Source organism: Podarcis melisellensis, assembly GCF_964234715.1.
Source record: "Podarcis melisellensis genome assembly, chromosome: 13".
NCBI classification, from domain to species: Eukaryota; Metazoa; Chordata; class Lepidosauria; order Squamata; family Lacertidae; genus Podarcis; species Podarcis melisellensis.
In genome coordinates this window covers 5,931,645-5,956,253 of record NC_138545.1, presented here as the reverse complement: position 1 = coordinate 5,956,253, position 24,609 = coordinate 5,931,645, and the positions used below count along the sequence as shown (strand labels likewise).

Below are 24,609 nucleotides of genomic sequence, written 5' to 3'. Positions count from 1 at the left end.
ACTCTTTGTGACAGAATTGCATGCACGAAAGCTAAGCCAGTTTGGGGATCATGGCTCCTACTCCGCCCAGCTCCTACTCTGGCTGGAAACATTGTGGAATTCAAAGATCACCCGTAATTTTATAGTCCTTTCAAATTCCTCTTTTCTTCTTGTCTGCCTTCGAAATGCATTGCCCCTTCCAGAACAACATTGGAGGAAACAAAGGCAGGTGCCTGCCCCAAGGTGCATACAAGGGATGTCGTCACATAGGGATCCCTTCTGACCTTGGGATTCTCTTTGATTCTCTCTGCAGATGAACCACTTTCCACAATGCCTACCTTTTCCACCCCTGACCAGGCTGCTCTGAGTTTTGCCGCCCCAACCAGGCCACCTAGAAAGTCAACACTGGCAACTTCATCAACCAGCTCTTCTCGCTATATCGCAAGACGACCCTCAACACACACAAAGCTCCTTGCATCAAGCACCTCCTGGTCCAGCTCTTTGCAGTTGAGTCTGCATTATAGCACCTCAACCAGCAGAACCAATGCTCAGGAGAGCAGAAAATCATCCGCCTGCTGTGATCCCAAATCCACCACAGACCAAAAGAAGGATGATTCAGAAAAAGGTACAGGCCTCTCATGAGGCTGTTATTTTTAAGAAAGGGACCCTTTTTTTCTTTTTGTATAAAATTGTGATTTTATAGGTTATAAGCCATCCTGAGTGCTGCAGTTGCACTAGGTAAAGGTAATGGGACCCCTGACCGACTCTGGGGTTGCGGTGCTCATCTCGCTTTATTGGCCGAGGGAGCCGCCGTTTGTCCGCAGACAGCTTCCAGGTCATGTGGCCAGCGTGACTAAGCCGCTTCTGGCAAACCAGAGCAGCACACGGAAAGGCCGTTTACCTTCCTGCCGGAGCGGTACCTATTTATCTACTTGCACTTTGATGTGCTTTCGAACTGCTAGGTTGGCAGGAGCAGGGACCGAGCAATGGGAACTCACCCTGTCGCGGGGATTCGAACCGCCAACCTTCTGATAGGCAAGTCCTAGGCTCTGTGGTTTCAACCACAGCGCCACCCGCATCCCTATGCAGTTGTACTAGAAGGGAGCAAAACAAACAAACAAACAAACAAACAAACAAATAAAGGTCGCACTGTAAATAACCCACCTGATTCAGCTCAGTGCGGAATATTATTTTCACCCTACGAAAATAAATGGAAGCAGTGCTACTGCTGCCCGATTTGTTTGCTTTTGTACCGTTATTATTTTTGCCTGGTGGTATTGTTTTTTATCTGATGGTACTGTACTGTTATTTTATCATGCGTGGCTATGTTTTAAATGATAAAATAGGAATTTTATGATGTTGCCATGCTTCCGTTTGAGAGGGCTGACCTGAAAGGCAACCTATAACTACAGAATATGGATGGTTGGAAAGAATAATATTTAGAAAGGGACAATCAATGGACCTTCAGAGACCAGGGAGGGAAGAGGAAGGGTGGAAGTTAGAATGGTCAAAGACGGGAATATGTGGAGCAGCAAAGTTCATAGATACTATCCAAGTCTTTGTTTTGTAACAAATGACTAGTTCTCTGACCAATAACCCCGTTCTGATCAACAGCAATTCTCTTGCAGGTTCATATCCTTTTCTTCTCCCTCTGGCCATTGGATGTGGCACCGGCGGATGTCTCCTCCTCCTGGTGTTTGTTGTCTGCATTTATAGGAGGAAGCACAAAGGTATTGGCAAGGCAGGGGAAGCTGAGCCTGGGGAGGTGGACATCCCAGGAGGAATGCAGATGTGGGTGGAAGTAACCCCTGGTGGAATCATCACAGCCAGAATTATCACTAACTGCTTATGCAGAGCATGCCTTCTTCATTATTATTTTTTGACAAAATAATAATCATAAATAAATAAGAATGAAAATGTGCACCCCACCGCTGAGATCATTCCGTTGCAACTATCCAACCTCCCAAAATTTCAACTCCTCTTGCGATGGTTTGACCCTTCTATTTTAAAAGTACAAATGCTACAAACACCATCCATATCTCCTCAAAATAATTTCTCCTGCATATTCCCTGTCTTACCTAATGGCACATGTTAATTTATCTTCCATTTTATATTCTGCTTGCCCTTTCCTAGCTATAATAATTTGTGCAGAAACCTTGCCTGTTCCATTTCTGTGTGTCAGGTTGCAGTTAGAAGCACAGAAGCAGGGTTATAAAAGGGAGCAGCCCCATCTATTTGTCCAGGGCAGAGATCTGAAATTCTTTGCAAGGCCCTCTCCATGGGGCTGCCATTGAAGACTGTTCAAACCTGCTGTGGTTTCAAAAGACAGCAACTTATAAAGAGCACATCCTGTCAGCATTTGTAAAACCTTTGCAGACTCTCTGTTTGTTTCAGATTCAAAATGGTGGCCTCTTGGCCCTCAAAGTCCTAAACAACAACCATAATTTAACCCCCCCTTATTTACCCATTAAGAATTACACACAATGAACTACATTGTTCTGTTGTAAAAGAAAAAAATCTTCACACTAAGAGGCTAGAAAAGGAGAAAAAAGAAAAAGAAGAAAAGAAAGAATAAAGAAAAAATTAAACGAAAAATCTTATGAAAAACGTACAAGAAATGCAATCATCGACCTTAAATAAAAACATATATTTCCAATAAGAAATCCTTTTATCTTCAGCTTATTGATTTCTCCTTGCCACTCTTACTTTCTTATCTATACCTGATCTCTGGTTTTATTCCTTGATTTATTTGATGACTTCCTTCTACCACTATGCCTTTTCTACTTTCTCATATCTTAAAATTTCTGCATCCATTTTTACTCAGTGGAGAACTATTCTCTTATCTCTGTGGAATTTAGTCTATTCTCAGCCAAGTGTCATCACTGGAACCGTGTTGCACCAGGTAATTAAAAAAAACATCCCATTCTTTTTTTTATCCTATCTCCCGAATAGTTTCTTATGAATTCTGTTAATTTCGCTAATTCAAGATATTCACATAGCTTTAGGTTCCATTCTTCTTTTGTCGGTATTACATTACTTTTCCAATACTTTGCTATAAGAATCCTGGCAGCCGTAGTAGCATAAAGAAAAACTCTTTTATTAGCTTTTGGAATGTTTGTTGTAAAAATACCGAATAAAAATAATTCTGTTTTTTTTTTTTTAGGAAATGTATATTTTAACATTTTCTTCAATTCTTCATATATCATGTCCCAAAATAATACGTTGATGGTATAGTGGTGAGCATAGCTGCCTTCCATCCTTGAAATTTCACCCACTTCTCTGAGTGTTGCAGCACTGCTCCCCCGCCAAGCAATGTAAAGTGCAGGATTCTAGAGGATATTGCGTCTTATGTGCTCTAAATGTGGGAACACCTGGTGCCCTGTCTTTGTGTCTCCTTCTTCGCTTAAGAGTCACACACATTCCCAAACTTTCTTTTTCTTTTCTCAGATAAGAGAGTGATCACAGCAAGGTGAGTGAGTACGAAAACTTGGGGCAGCCGTCAGAAGCAGCTTCCTCCAGGCTGTTAGACATGACGCTGCGTTTTGTGTGGCCCATCGTCGGAGGAGTCGGGGCTGCTGTGTGTTTAGAAACAGAAGCAGGGACATGCAGTCAGCAGTGACAAGAGGCTGCAAGGGTGTGGCTGCCCAAAAAAGCCACCTCCTTGCAAGAAGATAAAAAGAGCTCTTTAGCACAAGGCAAAGGGGAGTCATTTGGTCTAGCCTCCATGGTCCAACTGTAGCCAGCCAGATGCCTCTGGGAAGCCCACCAGAAGGCCATTCCTAATTCCTGCTCCCCTGGGTTTCAGAGATAGAATCATAGAATTGGAAGGGACCCTGAGGATCATCCAGTTCAGGCACCCCCAAACTCTGCCCTCCAGATGTTTTGGGACTACAACTCCCATCATCCCTAGCTAACAGGACCAGGGGTCAGGGATGATGGGAATTGTAGTCCCAAAACATCTGGAGGGCTGAGTTTGGGGGTGCCTGATGTAGTCCAACCCCCTGCAATGCAGGAATATGCAGCTGCCCCATATGGGGATCAAACCTGCAACCTTGGCATCATCAGCACCATGCTGTAACCAACTGAGCTACCCAGGAAGAAGGACCAAAAGGACAAGTTTGGGGGTAGCAGATAAGGAGGGGGAAATACATTTTTAAAAAAGTCCAGTAGCACCTTGGAGACCAACTAAGTTTGTTCTTGGTATGAGCTTTCGTGTGCATGCACACTTCTTCAGAAACACTGAACCAGAAGTCACCAGACCTTTATATATAGTGAGAGGGTGGGGAGGGGTATTACTCAGAAGGGTGGTGGGAATGGGTGATTGGCTGGTAGGTATGTGAAATATACTCAGAGTCGAGAGTGGATTTCATGCTCTTTATTCAGCTCATAATGGTGAGGAGGAATGGACGTTCGCCCACAATCATAGGCGCCGACTCCATGGGGCCTGAGGGTGCCCGAGCCCCCTCAAAAATTCGTTTGGGGGGGCTCTGCCCCCCCAATAATTTAAGAAAATTATTAGTTATATTATGCTTTGTAAAATCACAAAATTATGTTGGTATTTTTTATTTTCCTTGTTTGACGATAGTTACCTTTTAAAATACATTCAGTAATGAGTTAAAACAAATCCACTCCCGATCTAGAGAGGAGGTGGGGTTGCGGGCTCTCGACCCATCAACAATCTCGCGGGGCTGGCGTCAGCCCCGCGAGAAGCGGGGATTCCCCCTAGCTCATTAATATTCACCGCCCACGGCGGCAGCCAATCGGCTGCCGCAAAGGGCGGGCCCTCACAGGTTCACTTAAGGTCGGGGCAGCCCGGGGCTCACCCCTTTCGTTCCCCCAGCAGCAGCGGTTTGGAGGTCTTGGGCCCCCCCCCCAATATTTTTTATAAGTCGGTATGGGCCCCCGCCCCCCCAATATTTTTTATAAGTCGGCGCCCCTGCCCACAATATCTGCTTTATATACAGTGGTACCTCGGGTTACATACGCTTCAGGTTACATACACTTCAGGTTACAGACTCCGCTAACCCAGAAATAGTGTTTCAGGTTAAGAACTTTGCTTCAGGATGAGAATAGAAATCGTGCAGCGGTGGCGCAGCAGCAGCAGGAGGCCCCCATTAGCTAAAGTGGTGCTTCAGGTTAAGAACAGTTTCAGGTTACGTACGGACCTCCGGAACGAATTAAGTACTTAACCCGAGGTACCACTGTACATTATTTACACAATGGGCTGCATGTGATTGGCTTATTCCAAGATTCTCCTGTAGGCCAATCAGGTTGTGGATTCACTTCCACCTGGAGCTGGAGTGGGTGGCTCCTGCGGACCAGTCATACTGCTGCATTGTTCTAGGACCAATCAGACTGCTGCATTTTGGATCCTATTCAACTCAGTACATAACACCGTGGTAAACCTATTGATGACTGTTTACCACACCTATCAGCCAATCCCCCATTCCCACCACCCTTCTGAGTAATACCCCTCCCTTTCTCACTATATATAAGGGTCTGGTGACTTCTGTTTCAGTGTATCTGAAGAAGTGTGCATGCATACGAAAGCTCATACCAAGAACTAACTCAGTTGGTCTCTAAGGTGCTACTGGACAATTTTATAAATTTTTAAAAATATATTTCTACTGCGTCAGACCAACACTGCTACCTACCTGAATCAGGAGGGGAAAATGATTGGCATGTTGGAGAGAAGGGAAGATGTCTGTAAGGGATGGGGTGGCTGAGACCGTGACAGAGCCAGTGGACAGGGAAAGGTGGGGGCAGAAGGGGTGAAGGGAGCAGAGCAGGATTCCAGGTTGCCGGAGGCTGGGCTAGATGACCCTTGGGGGTCCCTTTAATTCTTTGATTCTATGATTCTAATGTCTATTCTGGACCCAGGAGGGCAGGCAGCTCCTGCTACATGGTTCTGTCCTCAGACAGATGCCTTGATGGCAGTTTGGACTTCTCACAAGAGGGGGATTCATTGAGTTACTTGTGAGCTGCTGTGCGTTTTCTCTGTGTAAGAAACTGGGACAGAAACTGTGAAAACATTTAAAAATAAAATAAAATAGTTTAGCGAGGTTATTTCCCCCTCCATTCATGGCTGGGATTGGGAGATTCTTTCTGTCTTTCATATTGAAACCATCACAACTTCCTCCATGAAACCTCTGACAATACAATAACTGGCTCCCCCCAAAAATTTCTATTTAAGGAAATAGAAACTGAGCTATGGAATTGGCTGCTACAGGATGTGGTTTAGATGCCTTTTGAAAAGAGGTACATTTGTGATGAATATTCTGCCAAAACTTTTAGTCATCACAGCTTAGTAGATCTTCATTGTGCAGAAGCAGTCTACCTCTGAATTGCTGTGCACTGGAGATAAGGAAAAGAGGATGGCCTGTTTGTGAGTTGCCCAGGAGTGTCCAGCTGCTGGCTGTCAAAACTGGATGATGCAAACCTTCAATTTCCTCCCAGCAGCCTTGGGGTGATCGTCATTCTTTGAACATGTCCCTCAATTTCCTTCTCCTTTTCAGGACTCAGACGCCTTTTACTGCCTTGCCGCCCCCTGCTCTGCCTCAGCCCCCAATATCGCAATCATGGATGGAGAGCGGAGCTAAACCGGCCGAAGACCAGGAGGAAGGTCTCTACAACAACATTCCCCTTCATGGCAAGAAGAGAGCAGAACAATACAGAGATTCTGAAGAAGAATGAGCCATCGGGGAGATTAAAATATTCAGATGGGGATTTACGACCAGGGAGATGGGGTGGAAGGGGTCAGGGAAGCGGGCAGTGTTCTGCCTTCCCCTGCCTAGTCCAGCATACGGCTTGGCTCACCTTCTGCAGCACTTTCCTCAAGAGCAGGAGGCAGCAAACTTTTTCAGCAGGGGGCCGATCCACTGTCCCTCAGACCTTGTTGGGGGCCGGACTATATGTTGAAGGAAAAAATATGAACAAATTCCTATGCCCCACAAATAACCCAGAGATGCATTTTAAAGAAAACGACACGTTCTACTCATGTGAAAACATGCTGATTCCCGGACCATCCGTGAGCCGGGTTTAGAAGGCAATTGAGCTGGATCCGGCCCCCGGGCCTTAATTTGCCTACGCATACTCAAGAGTTAGTCTGTCTAAAATACTTTGCCCCTTTGTCCAATCTCAATATTTTGATCTTGGATTGTTTTTTGTTGTATGTTTATATTTTTAAAAATCAAATAAAATATTTATATAATGTGACCTGTTTGGGTATTTTCTTTGTAATTAAAGAAATATTTCAAATAAATAAGTAAATTGAAACTTTTTTTTTGTTTCAGTCTCATTTTCTCTGCTTTCCTGTATGGTGTCCTTTGGAGGTAAGATGAAAACTGATGCATCCCTGAAACTAAGCTTTCCCCCTGAAAGTATTCCCTCGCGAGACAGAAAGACAGCATGGGCGTAGCCAGGATTTTTGTTAGGAGTGGGGAGGGACTATGTTGGGGGGGGGCAGAACGAATGTGATTGGTCAGTTAGATAGGTATTTCTATTGTTTTACCTGAATGGGTCCCTAACAGTTCATTAAATAGCCCTGCATCCAGCTTTGTCTTGATCCGTTCAGAAGATCATGCAAGATCTTAATGCAGAACTAAGTTCCATTCAGGAACAGTCCTTTGCACAGTGAACAGTATTGTTCACTCAATAAAAGAAAGCTAAAGTAAAAGGCAGTAAGGACTTGCAAACTGAAAAGGAAAGCGTAATGATAAAAGGAAAAACTGATAATGAATGGCCCCCACCCAAACCCTCCAATTGACAATTATAGGCAATGAATCATTGCTTTGTGAACTGAAATCACCACAAGCAGTACACTCTCAATTACAGTCCCAGAAACCCTTTAAACCATGGGTAGGCTAACTAAGGCCTGGGGGCCTGATCCAGCCCAATCGCCTTCTAAACCCGGCCCGTGGACGGTCCGGCAATCAGCGTGTTTTCACGTGAGTAGTATGTGTGCTTTAATTTAAAATGCATCTCTGGGTTATTTTTTTCCTTCAAAATATAGTCAGGTTAGGTAATTCTGTCTCTATAATTCCCAAAAGAAAAGCCTCTGTTTTTTTTAAACAAAGGTTATTTTAAACACCCTGTTCATTTCATTATATATCATTTTCCTTTTCTATGTACTAGAATGGGAAAATCCCAATTTCTCTGTCTGTCTGTCTGTCTGTCTGTCTGTCTGTCTGTCTGTCTCCTCTCTTCTTTCCTTCCAATCTCCCGATCATCTTTTGGCTATCCGTCTATGCAGGTAAAGTTGAGTTCTGCTCTTCCCTTCGCCCATCCTGCTGCACATTGTTCTATTTGGGTTGCTTCAAGAAGTTTGACCGCAGAGAAAAACAGGTGATGCCACAGCAAGATCAGATGTGATTAGCAGTTCCTAGATGGAGCTGGATAAAGTTTGTGGTTATGGCTAAAGCCTACAGGCCGAGTTCTGCACACAGCTCAGGGTGTGTGTCTACACAATGGGCTGGAATCGATGGTGTGATGTTGTGCTTCCTGTCTTTAGTCTTTGCTTTGAGAAGACAGACTCCGGCAAGGCCGGTTCATTGTCTCTCATGGGACAGAAACCAGAGAGAAGGTGGATTTGGGGCTCCAGCTGTGGTTGTTCTTCCAGGGATACTGACTGAGGATGAAGTCTCCTGCTTTGGTAACAGGTAGGTGACCTCTCTGCTCAACTCAGATTGGAAATTTGCTGTCTATCTCACATTCACACTGCATCTCTCCTTTGCTCTTCACTTCCAGTCTGTCTCCAGATCCTCCTCGGGAGATCAGTCCAGGCAGGTAAAGCGGTTTTATGTTCTTCTTTCAACTTTTGTGATAGGAGCCAAAAGCTCTATGGGATGTAGGAGTGTCACATTTTGCATGATTGGGTGGATGGTGCCTAACAGATTGAGGCTGAATCCTGACAAGACAGAAGTACTGTTTTGGGGGACAGAGGCTGGGCAGATGTGGAGGACTCCCTGGTCCTGAATGGGGTAACTGTGCCCCTGAGGGACCAGGTGTGCAGCCTGGGAGTCATTTTGGACTCTCAGCTGTCCATGGAGGCGCAGGTCAATTCTGTGTCCAGGGCAGCTGTCTACCAGCTCCATCTGCTAAGCAGGATGAGACTCCCTGCCTGCGGACTGTCTCACCAGAGTGGTGCATGCTCTGGTTATCTCCCACTTGGACTACTGCAACGCACTTTATGTGGGGGTACCTTTGAAGGTGACCTGGAAACTACAACTAATCCAGAATGTGGCAGCCAGACTGGTCACTGTGAGTGGCCACTGAGACCATGTAACACTGATCCTGAAAGACTTACATTGGCTACCAGTACTTTTCCGAGCACAATTCAAAGTATTGGTGCTGACCTTGAAAGCCCTAAACGGCCTCTACCCGGTACCTGATGGAGCGTCTCTACCCCCACCATTCAGCCCGGACACTGAGGTCCAGCGTTTTGGGCCTTCTGGTGGTTCCCTCACTGCAAGAAGTGAGGTTACAGGAAACCAGGCAGAAGGCCTTCTCGGTAGTGGCGCCTGCCCTGTGGAACGCCCTCCCATCAGATGTCAAGAAAATAAACAACTATCTGACTTTTAGAAGACATCTGAAGGCAGCCCTGTTTAGGGAAGTTTTTAATGCTGTGACATCACATTGTTGGGGAAGGGGTGAAGGGAGGAGAGAGAGATTTTCAAAATCTGATTTTGAGTTTAAGAGGCATTGTAGTAAAGGATGGAATGGGCTTGTCAATCCCCAGCAGTAATCAAAGTTGAGCCATTTTGGTAGTTGTAACTGTGAGAGAGATCAAAGGAGCTCTGGCCAAGATCTCTCAGCATAGTCACAAAACTGCCACCATCATACTTCCTAGGGGAAGCCAACAGAGTACAATACCGAAGATTCAGGTCTGTCGTGAAGATGAGCTTTAATGTGATGTAGCAAAGGGGCAGGTTTATTTTAAGCAGTCCTTCAGTCTTGGGGGCACAGATATTATTGTTGCTCTACAACTCCCATCATCCCCTGCCAACTTAGCAGAAGTTGTAGTTCAACAACATCCAGGGGCCAAGGTTGAAGAACTGTGTAAGCCTTTACTAACATGGCGGGAAACAGCGCTTGAGGAATATTTTGGTCTTCACCAAGGTCGTCCTGTTGATCGCTGGTGAGGAACATTCTCTTTGTGAATGAATGATACACGCAAAGTCTAAACCTGATTCTGCCCAAGCCATTCTGTTATTTTTAATTTGCCAGGTCCAAGGAACACAAAGCAAGGTCCCTGAATACAGTCACAAAGTCAACACCCTCCTGGTTCCTTAGGGAAGGCGAGAGAGCACAGGTGTTATAACATTGGTTAGTGTTTCTAATATAGCTGTATATTAAGGAGAGGTGCTGGAGGGATTGCTCTGGAAGTCACATGGTCTCAGATTATAGCCCTAATCTCATATATAGTGAATTCTCTGTCAAAGATTCTTAGACCCCCATCCAGAACACAAATCCCAACTGTTAGGTGAGAATAGGAACTAGTCTTATTCCATTTAAGTCTGTATCATTGCTATGCTCTGAATTCCTGGGAGACAGAAGTCCTTAAGAAGCTAGCCACAAAAACTTCTCTTCCTTTCTCTTTGCTCCTTCAACTTCCCTTTCAGACCTTCCCCGTGCTCCAGTTTTTTCTGTTTCTCCAAAGAAGGATGTCTATACAAGAGGGGAATCTGTGGAACTCAAGTGCTCATCTTCCGAAACCCGTCATGTATCAAGGACCCAGTTTTTCAGGGACCATCAGGATCTGCATTCAGTCAAGCCCTACTCCTCCTCCTCTCTGAGCAACATCACACACACCCTGCGCCTGCTTATTCAAGATGATGGAGATTACTCCTGCAGGTACCACATTGTGGAATCCGGGCGAGAGATCGCATCCAGAGAGAGCAACTCCATCAGGATTTCACTATTGGGTGAGAAGGCCTTTCTTTGCAATGCAGATCTCTTGGAATTTGAAGTGGGAAGCTGGATTGAAACTGAGTAGTTTGGCTAGTCAAAGGAACAGGAGGGGAATTTTATTAATAGAATTTGAATATGTATAAAATTCAAATATCATCAGAAATTCTGTAATCCTCCCAAAGTCCTATTTCCTTTTCTCATTTATCTGCTTGCTTATTGAGGGGGAGAGAGATTATTGGTCTACAACTCCCATCAGTCATTCACCAGATGTTGCAGTCCAACAACATCTGGCAACCCAAGGTTCAAACATGCTTGTTTAGGTGAGCTTTTCTCGAGAAATTATGTTTGTCAAAAATCGAAAGGTTTTGCTGAAAAGTTCCACCAGTTAATGGCATGGAATTTTTGGAATGCTGTTCAGGTGATTTTGATAGTGAGCCCAAGTAAGTAGATTGTGGAAATCTGTGTGTAGCATTTGTTTGATGCAGGACTAAGAAGGACCAAGACATTCTTGGCACTAAACAAGCATACCTTGAACCAACAACTCATTTAAAGAATTTGTGGATGAGAGACTACAGGAGAATAATTTAAGGAAGGGGCTGAATGGCATTTTCCCCTTGCACTTCTTCCCTTTCCCCAATGCAGTTCTGCCTCCACCAGCTCCAGAGCTGTCCATTATCCCTCCAAGACAGACCTTTCTCCAGGGACAACCGATCAAGTTGAAATGCTCCCCTCCGGAAGGGAAGCCGGCAGCCAAGTTCTTCTTTTATGAAATGAAAGCAGGTGGTGGGTGGACTGTACTCCAAGAAGAGTTTAGTAATACCCTGGAAATCACTGCAGAATTTCCAGAAATAAAGAAAACATTTGTCTGTGCCTACTTGGAAGAAAACAGTGCAGGAGAACTGACTCAACTGAGTAACCTCATTGAGGTTTCCATTATAGGTGAGTTAAGTTTGGCTAGTTCATATCATCAAAAGGCAGAGAGCCTTCTTGGTAGTGGCACCCACTAGGAAATAAACAACTACCTGACTTCTAGAAGACACCTGAAGGCCGCCCTGGTTAGAAAGTTTTAAATATTTGATGTCTTATCATGTTCATAATATTATATTGTGAGCCGCCCAGAGTGGCTGGGGAAACCCAGCCAGATGGGCGGGGTACAGATTAATAATAATAATAATAATAATATCCCTTAACTGTGGCAAAGTGTACAAGAGTACCCCCTGGGAGAAAGAGACACTGGAGGCATGAACTATGGGGATGCTTTGGGCTGGAGTAAGAGGACAATTTCAGACCCACATTATGGTCCCTGGAGAGACTTCCTATAGGCATTGTAGCAGCAGTAACACTGGTGAGCTGCACTTCCGGAAGAAATATAAATCAATCCCTATCTCATGTATACTGTTCCAAAGCGTCTCCTGCAGGGGAGGGGAATTTATTTTGAAATCACCCCTTGAAATGAACCTGGAGCTGCTTCAGAGGGGCCCCTGAGCACATGGGCCCCTGAACACACCACTAGGCTGGCTGCCCTTTGTCTCCTACCACTATAGGAGAAGGAGAAGGTCGGGGGGATGTTTTTCCCCACCCTGAAACTCCCCCCTTCCCTACAAATCCTGAACAGGACAAGGAGGCTCCTGTTGCAGCAAGAACACAACTAACTATTATTAGACATACACTGCAGCATTTTGTGGCAGGCCACCCTGGTCTCCTGCCCTGCCAAACTTGGGCGGTCTTACATTTTGCATTTTGAAGGGAAATGGGGCATCGCCAAACAAGGCTCGCTTCTTATTCCTTATCTGTTTATTTGCTTCTCAGACCGCCTTCGTCCTCCGTTCTTCTCTGTGTCCCCGAAGCTTGACATCTACAGCAGTGGGGAGATTGTGAACCTCACATGCTCTGCTCCTGGAAACCTTCTCATGTCAAGGGTTCTCTTTCGGAAGGACCAATGGCTGTTGCATGTCTACAGGATCCCTTCTCCTCAGGCCTCCTTTACGTACACGAGGCGCTTGTCTCCTCAAGACAGCGGGGATCATTTTTGCACGTACCGAGCTGCAGAATTGAGCTGGAACATCTCTTCCCCAGAAAGCAGAAGGATCAGGATTTCAGTGATGGGTGAGGCCTTAAAAAAAACATGTAGTTCTCTTGGAAGACGAAGGGGAAGGCTGCCCATTAAGAGTTTGGGTGTAATCTTCGATACCTCCCTTTCCATGGAGGCGCAGATTACAGCTATAACAAAGGCGGCATTTTTTCATCTCCACAAAGCTAAGCAGTTGGCTCCTTACCTCTCTCACCCTGACCTCGCCACTGTGATCCATGCGACGGTCACCTCCAGACTGGATTATTGTAACTCGCTCTACATGGGGCTGCCCTTGAGACTGACCCAGAAACTCCAGTGGGTGCAGAAAGCCGTGGCGAGACTCCTTACGGGGTCCTCGCTGCAAGATCACATTCACCCGGTGCTATACCAGCTGCACTGGCTCCCGGTGGAGTACAGGATCAGGTTTAAGGTGCTGGTTTTAACCTTCAAAGCCCTATACGGCCTAGCACCCTCGTACCTACGGGACTGCTCTCTCCTGGTATGTCCCATAGAGAAACTTACGGTCTTCAAATAAAAACACCCTGAAGGTCCCAGGCCACAGAGAGGTTAGGCTGGCCCAGTGGCGTAGCGTGGGTTATCAGCACCCGGGGCAAGGCAAGTAATTTGCGCCCCCTAACCCATGGATTTGCGCCCCCTAACCTGTGGATTTCCCTAACCCCCAGATGTTGCACCCGGTGCGGCCGGCCCCCCCCTGCACCCCCCACGCTATGCCACTGGGCTGGCCTCAACTAGAGCCAGGGCTTTTTCGGCTGTGGCTCCGATCTGGTGGAACGCTCTGTCACAAGGGACTAGGGCCCTGCAGGACTTGCCATCTTTCCACAGGGCCTGCAAGACAGAGCTGTTCCACCAGGCCTTTGGTCAGGGCACAGCCTGACTCCCTCCTTTGGCAATCTCCACAGAACTTTAGCTTAATGGTTGCCACCAATTTGATTTTAATTAATTTTCATAATGAAATGATTTTAGAATGTTGCACTATTTTATTGTTGTTAGCCACCCTGAGCCCAGCTTCGGCTGGGGAGGGCGGGATATAAATAATTTTTTAAAAAAATTATTATTATTATTATTAGAATGTCACAGGTTGAATCTCCGTTGTCTCCTGGTAGGTCTGGGAAACTCTCCTGCCTGAGGACCTGGAGAGAGATGCTGCCAGTCAGTGTAGACAGTGCAGAGCTAGCTGGACCACTGGTCTGACGTGGTTATAAGGCAGCGGGTGATGTTCTTAGATGCCAGGGTTACCATGGAAGTGGGAACCTTGTTGATATCTGCTCAGACTGCAATGTGGATCTGTCTTTGTTTCTTGGACGATGTTTCTGTAACCCTTATTCAAGCATTAATACTACTCATGAGTAAGAAAGCATGCAAGGGGCCTGGGGGCATGCTGGAAAGCTCTGACACATACTAGTTAACTATATTTGTTGGTTTTACAATTTGGTTTGACATTCACAGAAAAAAATCCAATAAAAAATACAGAATTCTCAGACTGCCACCCTCCCTTTTGTGGAGTCCACAAATAACCATTTTCACTGCAAATCATATTATCCTCCATTTATCCACAAAACTCTATTTTCTCTTGAAGTTCTTTTCACATTGCAAGTGTTATTTCAATCTTGGTAATGTTTTAACTGTTTACAGGGTTCTGTCAAATATATTACAAATGTTTCCCAGTCCTTATTAAAAAAATTATCGCCCAGAAAAAATTTGGAACACCTCACGAATTTGCATGTTATCCTTGCGCTGGGGCCATGCTAATTTTCCCTGTACCAATTTTAGTACACATGCTCCTGATCTTCTCCTCTCCTCTCCCCTCCTGAAGTCCAAGTGGGGAATTCATGAACCCACGACTCTCTGTTGACAACCCTGCCTGGATGAACCCGATTTAGTTATGGCTTGCCCCTTAAAACCTCTGTGAGCTACAGACTCCTAATCACTTAGCCATTGTACTCATTTTCCTTTACGGACGGCTCCTGTAGCTCCGCCTCCTGCCCCGGTGCTGACAGCGGACCCTCCGTCTGGAGTGGTGAAGGAAGGTGGAATCCTGCGCCTCACTTGCTCAGCCATTGGCAGCAACGCAGAGCAAAGGTTCCATTTCTACCAGGATGGCGTCAAGATTTCCTCCAGCAGTGAAGAGTCTCTGGCGGACTCCGGAGAACCCAGGAATGCCTTCTTGAATGCCTCTGCAGACATCCTGGTCCAAGTCACAGCCAGCATCCACACCGGGGGATTTGCTTGCAGGTATGAGCAGAAACTGAGCAGCCGATGGATCATGTCTCCCTGGAGCCAAACGGTGAATCTCACAGGTGAGCCATGCCCTAATATTTTACAAATATTAATTCATAACAATCCAAATGGGACCCCTGACCATTAGGTCCAGTGGTGGCCGACTCTGGGGTTGCGGCGATCATCTCGCTTTACTGGCCGAGGGAGCCAGCGTACAGCTTCCGGGTCATGTGGCCAGCATGACTAAGCCGCTTCTGGCGAACCAGAGCAGCGCACGGAAATGCCGTTTACCTTCCCGCTGGAGCGGTGCCTATTTAACTACTTGCACTTTGACGTGCTTCCGAACTGCTAGGTTGGCAGGAGCAGGGACCGAGCAACGGGAACTCACCCAGTCACGGGGATTCAAACCACCGACCTTCTGATCGGCAAGTCCTATGAGGAGAACCAAACTTACAGGGTTAAGAACTTTCCGAGGTCCCGGAAAATGATCTTTTGTGGGTACGAGCCTGCGACAAAGGGGTGGAGCTTTGCCTATCCAGAAGGTGATCAGTCCAGGCTTCTAATCAGCAGAAATGCTGAGTTCTGTGAGCAGAATGGGTGGTCAAGGATCCATGAGAATCCTGACGTTCTCTCAGAATGTCTGTCTGATTCTGAGGAGGAGGGAGAGTCAGAAGCTGAACCTGTTGATGAGGACCAGGTCTCTGACCAGGGTCAAGAACAGGGTTGGGCTTCTCCACAGGTTGTTAAAAGAGAGCCCAAGAGTGAGCCTTCTTCTCCCCTTAGCAAAGTTCAGAAGGCCCGAAGACGCAGTAAGTCAGAGGGGGGAGTCTTCTGGTGTCAGTGACACACTTGCTGGCCCCAGTGGGTTAGAGGGAGCACCTGAGACAGTGCTCAGACGTTCCGCACGCACCACAAAGGGGGTACCACCTGAGAGGTTTCAGGTCACCAGCGCGTGGGCTGGTTTCGCACAGTGCGAACCTGGGAGTTTTGAGGAGGTTCAACAGTTGCCTGAGACAGAAGCCAGGAAGGGGCAAGAGGCAATGGGAAAGGAGTTGAACTCAATGAGGTCTTTAGATGTGTGCTCGACCACGAAGCTGCCAGAGGGCAAACAGGCCGAGAGCTGTGCACAGACAGATAGACAGGTGCAAGTTTTTGCCAAAGAGCTTGGCAAGAAGTTCCGGATGTCTGACAGTGCAGAGGTCAGAACGCCCATGGAGTCCAACTCTGTGAAGGGTTGTGTTTGGGGAGAGTTATACTCACAGTTTCCCTCAGGATGCGAGACGAGAGGGGGTGTGAGGAGAATCAGAACTTACAGGGTTAAACAGTTCTGAGTGACGTCTCACATTCTGAGGCGTGGTTATGTTCACATATGGGAATCTTCCTTTGTGTGAGTTCTCTTTCGTTTTTGGCTGAGAGACGAGAAGGATGCCTGCTGTTTCGCTGGGCTAATTTACGATGTTTTTCTATGCAATAAAAGACTGTTGGAGATAAGCAAGAAGCTTGCAGTCTGCTTTATTATCCACACACTGCAACAGTTTCTCCCGCTGCTGAACTCTGCTGGGACTATGCTAAGAGAGCTAAGAGGAGCTCGAGTTTTTCGATGGGCACAGAAGCACAGTGGTGCAGAAGAAACGTGCCGGACGCCATCTTAACTTCACAAGTCCTAGGCTCTGTGGTTTAACCCACAGAGCATTAATACTACTCATGAGTAGGAAACCATGCAAGGGGCCTGAGGGCATGCTGGAAAGTACTGAAACATCAACCTCATACCAGTTGGTACTTCTTTTATAACTATTTTTGTTGGTATTACAATTTGGTTTGACATTCACAGAAAAAAATCCAATAAAAAAATGCAGAATTATCAGACTGCCACCCTCCCTTTTGTGGAGTCCACAAATAACCATTTTCACTGCAAATCATATTATCCTCCATTTATCCACAAAACTCTATTTTCTCTTATAGTTCTTTTCACATTGCAAGTGTTATTTCAATCTTGGTAATGTTTTTAACTGTTTACAGGGTTCTGTCAAATATATTACAAATGTTTCCCAGTCCTTATTAAAAAAATTATCGCCCAGAAAAAATATGGAACGCTTCACGAATTTGCGTGTTATCCTTGCGCAGGGGCCATGCTAATTTTCCCTTCATCATTCCAATTTTAGTACACATGCTCCTAATCTTCTCCTCTCCTGAACCCAATTTAGTTATGGCTTGCCCCTTAAAACCTCCGTGAGCCACAGACTCCAAATCACTTAGCCATTGTACTCATTTTTCTTTATGGACAGCTCCTCCAGATCCTCCTCCTGCCCCGGTGCTGACAGTGGATCCTCCGTCTGGAGTGGTGAACGAAGGGGGATTCCTGCGCCTCACTTGCTCGACCTTTGGCAGCGACGCAGAGCAAAGGTTCCATTTCTACAGGGATGGAGTCAAAATTTCCTCCAGCAGTGAAGAGTCTCTGGCGGACTCTGCAAACATCCTGGTCCAAGTCACAGCCAGCATCCACACTGGGGGATTTGCTTGCAGGTATGAGCAGAAACTGAGCAGCCGATGGATCATGTCTCCCTGGAGCCAAACGGTGAATCTCACAGGTGAGCCATGCCCTAATATTTTACCAATATTAATTCATAACAATCCAAATGGGACCCCTGACCATTAGGTCCAGTGGTGGCCGACTCTGGGGTTGCGGTGCTCATCTCGCTTTACTGGCCGAGGGAGCCAGTGTACAGCTTCCGGGTCATGTGGCCAGCATGACTAAGTCGCTTCTGGCATACTAGAACAGTGCACAGAAACACCATTTACCTTCCCGCCAGAGTGGTACCTATTTATCTACTTGCACTTTGACGTGCTTTCGAACTGCTAGGTTGGCAGGAGCAGGGACCGAGCAACGGGAGCTCACCCCATTGCGGGGATTCGAACCGCCGACCTTCTGATCGGCAAGCCCTAGGCTCTGTGGTTTAACCCACAGAGCATTAATACTACTCATGAGTAGGAAACCATGCAAGGGACCTGAGGGCATGCTGGAAAGTACTGACACATCACCCTCATACCAGTTGGTACTTCTTTTATAACTATTTTTGTTGGTTTTACAGTTTGGTTTGACATTCACAGAAAAAAATCCAGTAAAAAAATACAGAATTCTCAGACTGCCACCCTCCCTTTTGTGGAGTCCACAAATAACCATTTTCACTGCAAATCATATTATCCTCCATTTATCCACAAAACTCTATTTTCTCTTGTAGTTCTTCCACATTGCAAGTGTTATTTCAATCTTGGTAATGTTTTTAACTGTTTACAGGGTTCTGTCAAATATATTACAAATGTTTCCCAGTCCTTATTAAAAAAATTATCGCCCAGAAAAAATATGGAACGCTTCACGCATTTGCGTGTCATCCTTGAGCTGAAGCCATGCTAATTTTCCCTGTATCATTCCAATTTTAGTACATGTGATGCCGAAGGGATCACCACCCTCATACCATTGACAGATAGAGAGGGTCTGAAGTGGGGAGATCCCTCTATTGTACCAGTGGAGACTCCTAGGGCAATTTAGAGGATGTGATGGCTTACACATGACATGAGTAGTACAGATCCTCAAACAGGGATCAAGAGTTTAGCCAGCTGACATTTACCTTCCCGGACACTGCACATTTCCCCTGAATGTTGTGCAACACATGCTCCTGATCTTCTCCTCTCCTCTCCCCTCCTGACGCCCAGGTGGGGAATTCATGAACCCGCGACTCTCTGTTGACAACCCTGCCTGGGTGAACCCGATTTAGTTATGGCTTGCCCCTTAAAACCTCTGTGAACTACAGACTCCTAATCACTTAGCCATTGTACTCGTTTTCCTTTACGGACAGCTCCTGTAGCTCCGCCTCCTGCCCCGGTGCTGACAGTGGACCCTACTTCTGGAGTGGTGAAGGAAGGTGGAATCCTGCGCCTCACTTGCTCAGCCATTGGCAGCGACGCAGAGCAAAGGTTCCATTTCTACAAGGATGGGGTCAAGATTTCCTCCAGCAGTGAAGAGTCTCTGGCGGACTCCGGAGAACCCAGGAATGTCTTCTCGAATGCCTCTGCAAACATCCTGGTCCAAGTCACAGCCAGCATCCACACTGGGGGATTTGCTTGCAGGTATGAGCAGAAACTGAGCAGCCGTTGGATCATGTCTCCCTGGAGCCAAACGGTGAATGTCACAGGTGAGCCATGCCCTAATATTTTACAAATATTAATTCATAACAATCCAAATGGGACCCCTGACCATTAGGTCCAGTGGTGGCCGACTCTGGGGTTGCGGTGCTCATCTCGCTTTACTGGCCGAGGGAGCCAGCGTACAGCTTCCGGGTCATGTGGCCAGCATGACAAAGCTGCTTCTGGCAAACTAGAACAGTGCACAGAAACACTGTTTACCTTCCCGCTGGACGGTGTCTATTTATCTACTTGCACTTTGACATGCTTTCGAACTGCTAGGTTGGCAGGAGCAGGGACCGAGCAACGGGAACTCACCCAGTCACGGGGATTCAAACCGCTGACCTTCTGATCGGCAAGCCCTAGGCTCAGTGGTTTAACCCACAGAGCATTAATACTACTCATGAGTAGGAAACCATGCAAGGGGCCTGAGGGCAAGCTGGAAAGTACTGACACATCACCCTCATACCAGTTGGTACTTCTTTTATAACTATTTTTGTTGGTTTTACAATTTGGTTTGACATTCACAGAAAAAAATCCAATAAAAAAATACAGAATTATCAGACTGCCACCCTCCCTTTTGTGGAGTCCACAAATAACCATTTTCACTGCAAATCATATTATCCTCCATTTATCCACAAAACTCTATTTTCTCTTATAGTTCTTTTAACATTGCAAGTGTTATTTCAATCTTGGTAATGTTTTTAACTGTTTACAGGGTTCTGTCAAATATATTACAAATGTTTCCCAGTCCTTATTAAAAAAATTATCGCCCAGAAAAAATATGGAACGCTTCACGAATTTGCGTGTTATCCTTGCGCAGGGGCCATGCTAATTTTCCCTTCATCATTCCAATTTTAGTACACATGCTCCTAATCTTCTCCTCTCCTGAACCCAATTTAGTTATGGCTTGCCCCTTAAAACCTCCGTGAGCCACAGACTCCAAATCACTTAGCCATTGTACTCATTTTCCTTTATGGACAGCTCCTCCAGATCCTCCTCCTGCCCCGGTGCTGACAGTGGATCCTCCGTCTGGAGTGGTGAAGGAAGGGGGAATCCTGCGCCTCACTTGCTCGACCTTTGGCAGCGACGCAGAGCAAAGGTTCCATTTCTACCAGGATGGGGTCAAGATTTCCTCCAGCAGTGAAGAGTCTCTGGCGGACTCTGCAAACATCCTGGTCCAAGTCACAGCCAGCATCCACACTGGGGGATTTGCTTGCAGGTATGAGCAGAAACTGAGCAGCCGATGGATCATGTCTCCCTGGAGCCAAACGGTGAATGTCACAGGTGAGCCATGCCCTAATATTTTACAAATATTAATTCATAACAATCCAAATGGGACCCCTGACCATTAGGTCCAGTGGTGGCCGACTCTGGGGTTGCGGTGCTCATCTCGCTTTACTGGCCGAGGGAGCCAGTGTACAGCTTCCGGGTCATGTGGCCAGCATGACTAAGTCGCTTCTGGCATACTAGAACAGTGCACAGAAACACCATTTACCTTCCCACCAGAGTGGTACCTATTTATCTACTTGCACTTTGACGTGCTTTCGAACTGCTAGGTTGGCAGGAGCAGGGACCGAGCAACGGGAGCTCACCCCATTGCGGGGATTCGAACCGCCGACCTTCTGATCGGCAAGCCCTAGGCTCAGTGGTTTAACCCACAGAGCATTAATACTACTCATGAGTAGGAAACCATGCAAGGGACCTGAGGGCATGCTGGAAAGTACTGATACATCACCCTCATACCAGTTGGTACTTCTTTTATAACTATTTTTGTTGGTTTTACAGTTTGGTTTGACATTCACAGAAAAAAATCCAGTAAAAAAATACAGAATTCTCAGACTGCCACCCTCCCTTTTGTGGAGTCCACAAATAACCATTTTCACTGCAAATCATATTATCCTCCATTTATCCACAAAACTCTATTTTCTCTTGTAGTTCTTTTAACATTGCAAGTGTTATTTCAATCTTGGTAATGTTTTTAACTGTTTACAGGGTTCTGTCAAATATATTACAAATGTTTCCCAGTCCTTATTAAAAAAATTATCGCCCAGAAAAAATATGGAACGCTTCACGAATTTGCGTGTTATCCTTGCGCAGGGGCCATGCTAATTTTCCCTTCATCATTCCAATTTTAGTACACATGCTCCTAATCTTCTCCTCTCCTGAACCCAATTTAGTTATGGCTTGCCCCTTAAAACCTCCGTGAGCCACAGACTCCAAATCACCTAGCCATTGTACTCATTTTCCTTTATGGACAGCTCCTCCAGATCCTCCTCCTGCCCCGGTGCTGACAGTGGATCCTCCGTCTGGAGTGGTGAAGGAAGGGGGAATCCTGCGCCTCACTTGCTCGACCTTTGGCAGCGACGCAGAGCAAAGGTTCCATTTCTACCAGGATGGGGTCAAGATTTCCTCCAGCAGTGAAGAGTCTCTGGCGGACTCTGCAAACATCCTGGTCCAAGTCACAGCCAGCATCCACACTGGGGGATTTGCTTGCAGGTATGAGCAGAAACTGAGCAGCCGATGGATCATGTCTCCCTGGAGCCAAACGGTGAATGTCACAGGTGAGCCATGCCCTAATATTTTACAAATATTAATTCATAACAATCCAAATGGGACCCCTGACCATTAGGTCCAGTGGTGGCCGACTCTGGGGTTGCGGTGCTCATCTCGCTTTACTGGCCGAGGGAGCCAGTGTACAGCTTCCGGGTCATGTGGCCAGCATGACTAAGTCGCTTCTGGCATACTAGAACAGTGCACAGAAACACCATTTACCTTCCCACCAGAGTGGTACCTATTTATCTACTTGCACTTTGACGTGCTTTCGAACTGCTAGGTTGGCAGGAGCAGGGACCGAGCAACGGGAGCTCACCCCATTGCGGGGATTCGAACCGCCGACCTTCTGATCGGCAAGCCCTAGGCTCAGTGGTTTAACCCACAGAGCATTAATACTACTCATGAGTAGGAAACCATGCAAGGGACCTGAGGGCATGCTGGAAAGTACTGATACATCACCCTCATACCAGTTGGTACTTCTTTTATAACTATTTTTGTTGGTTTTACAGTTTGGTTTGACATTCACAGAAAAAAATCCAGTAAAAAAATACAGAATTCTCAGACTGCCACCCTCCCTTTTGTGGAGTCCACAAATAACCATTTTCACTGCAAATCATATTATCCTCCATTTATCCACAAAACTCTATTTTCTCTTGTAGTTCTTCCACATTGCAAGTGTTATTTCAATCTTGGTAATGTTTTTAACTGTTTACAGGGTTCTGTCAAATATATTACAAATGATTCCCAGTCCTTATTAAAAAAATTATCGCCCAGAAAAAATATGGAACGCTTCACGCATTTGCGTGTCATCCTTGAGCTGAAGCCATGCTAATTTTCCCTGTATCATTCCAATTTTAGTACATGTGATGCCGAAGGGATCACCACCCTCATACCATTGACAGATAGAGAGGGTCTGAAGTGGGGAGATCCCTCTATTGTACCAGTGGAGACTCCTAGGGCAATTTAGGGGATGTGATGGCTTACACATGACATGAGTAGTACAGATCCTCAAACAGGGATCAAGAGTTTAGCCAGCTGACATTTACCTTCCCGGACACTGCACATTTCCCCTGAATGTTGTGCAACACATGCTCCTGATCTTCTCCTCTCCCCTCCTGAAGTCCAAGTGGGGAATTCATGAACCCACGACTCTGTTGACAACCCTGCCTGGATGAAAGCAATTTAGTTCTGGCTTGCCCCTTAAAACCTCCGTGAGCCACAGACTCCTAATCACTTGGCCATTGTACTCATTTTCCTTTATGGACGGCTCCTGTAGCAGCTCCTCCTGCCCCGGTGTTGACAGTAGATCTTCCGTCTGGAGTGGTGAACGAAGGGGGATTCCTGCGCCTCACTTGCTCGGCCTTTGGCAGCGACGCAGAGCAAAGGTTCCATTTCTACAAGGATGGGGTCAAGATTTCCTCCAGCAGTGAAGAGTCTCTGGCGGACTCTGGAGAACCCAGGAATGTCTTCTCGAATGCCTCTGCAAACATCCTGGTCCAAGTCACAGCCGGCAACTACACTGGGGGATTTGCTTGCAGGTATGAGCAGAAACTGAGCAGCCGATGGATCATGTCTCCCTGGAGCCAAATGGTGAATCTCACAGGTGAGCCATGCCCCACCAGGAACACAGAGCCCACATTAGAAGTGAGACAGTCCACTTGTGGGTATTGTGTTTGAACTCCAAGACTGAAGTATGGAGGGAAAAAAGCAAGGGGTGGGAACAATGCTGTTCTTTGCTGCGACTTCCAGCCTCTTCCTTCTCCTTCCTTCCTTCCTTCCTTCCTTCCTTCCTTCCTTCCTTCCTTCCTTCCTTCCTTCCTTCCTTCCTTCCTTCCTTCCTTCCTTTCCTGCTTTCTTACTTACTTACCTATATTTTGGCAAAGTAATGATCAAAAATAAATACAAATAAAAAAGTGCACCCCACCACCGAGATCATTCCATTGTAACTATTCAACCTCCCAGAATTCCAACGCCTCTTGCAATGGTTTGACCCCTTTCCGTTTTAACAGTACAAATTCTGCAAACACCCTCCATATCTCCTCAAAATCACTTCTCCTGCGTATTCCCTGTCTTACCTTAATAGCACATGTTAATTGATCATTCATAGCTATAGCCCACATCTCTTTATACCATTCTTCCATTTTATATCCTGCTTGCCCCTTCCACTTCCTAGCTAGAATAATTTTTGTCAGTAAATTTGTGAGCAAGTCCTTCATACCCCGTGAACCTTCTGCCCCACTGGGGTGGAAAATTCTAGAAATTTGGATTCTATGGGCCACACTAAATGGGCTGAGCCTTTGGTGACTGGGTGTAGCAGAGATGCATGTATAAAATTTACTTTTCACAGCCCCAGAGTCAGAGGACCATTCTTCCATTTTATATTCTGCTTTCCCCTTGCATTTCCTAGCTATAATAATTCGTGTAGCTGTCAATAAATTTGTGAGCAAGTTCTTCCTAGCCTGCGAACCTTCCACCCCATCGTAAATTGATAATAATGCTACCTCTGGTGTTTTTGTCAGCTTTAACCCAGTAATTTCTGTTATCTCCTTAAACATCCTTTGCCATTTTTAAAAAACATATTTTATTATTGGAAATATGTAAAATATTACATATTGGACTACTGCAATGCACACTATGTGGGGCTACCTTTGAAGGTGACCCGGAAACTACAACTAATC

At 46.1% G+C, this 24,609-nt stretch overlaps 3 protein-coding genes across 5 annotated transcripts in view; 2 read left to right on the top strand and 1 right to left on the bottom strand.

Annotated features, from left to right (window-relative positions):
- The window catches only part of LOC309355716 (Fc receptor-like protein 5), a gene marked incomplete at its 3' end in the record, with an annotated part of 108,504 nt that overhangs the window by 59,252 nt on the left and 24,643 nt on the right, over nucleotides 1-24,609 (bottom strand). The window lies entirely within an intron of this gene.
- Nucleotides 1-24,609, top strand: part of LOC309355991 (Fc receptor-like protein 5) — a gene marked incomplete at its 3' end in the record, with an annotated part of 33,626 nt that overhangs the window by 3,705 nt on the left and 5,312 nt on the right. Inside the window, exons 4-12 of the mRNA XM_081887168.1 lie at nucleotides 10,599-10,901; nucleotides 11,530-11,826; nucleotides 12,697-12,993; nucleotides 14,950-15,276; nucleotides 17,491-17,784; nucleotides 19,051-19,386; nucleotides 20,360-20,662; nucleotides 21,637-21,939; nucleotides 23,208-23,534. Of these exons, the coding sequence (XP_081743294.1) occupies nucleotides 10,599-10,901; nucleotides 11,530-11,826; nucleotides 12,697-12,993; nucleotides 14,950-15,276; nucleotides 17,491-17,784; nucleotides 19,051-19,386; nucleotides 20,360-20,662; nucleotides 21,637-21,939; nucleotides 23,208-23,534 (2,787 nt within the window). The remainder of the gene's footprint in view (nucleotides 1-10,598; nucleotides 10,902-11,529; nucleotides 11,827-12,696; nucleotides 12,994-14,949; nucleotides 15,277-17,490; nucleotides 17,785-19,050; nucleotides 19,387-20,359; nucleotides 20,663-21,636; nucleotides 21,940-23,207; nucleotides 23,535-24,609) is intronic.
- Nucleotides 5-7,254, top strand: LOC309355862 (uncharacterized protein). Its single transcript, XM_081887075.1, has 4 exons — nucleotides 5-604; nucleotides 1,608-1,709; nucleotides 3,427-3,448; nucleotides 6,495-7,254. Exons 1-4 carry the CDS (start codon nucleotides 310-312, stop codon nucleotides 6,670-6,672), a joined length of 597 nt encoding a protein of 198 aa, XP_081743201.1. The 5' UTR covers nucleotides 5-309; the 3' UTR covers nucleotides 6,673-7,254.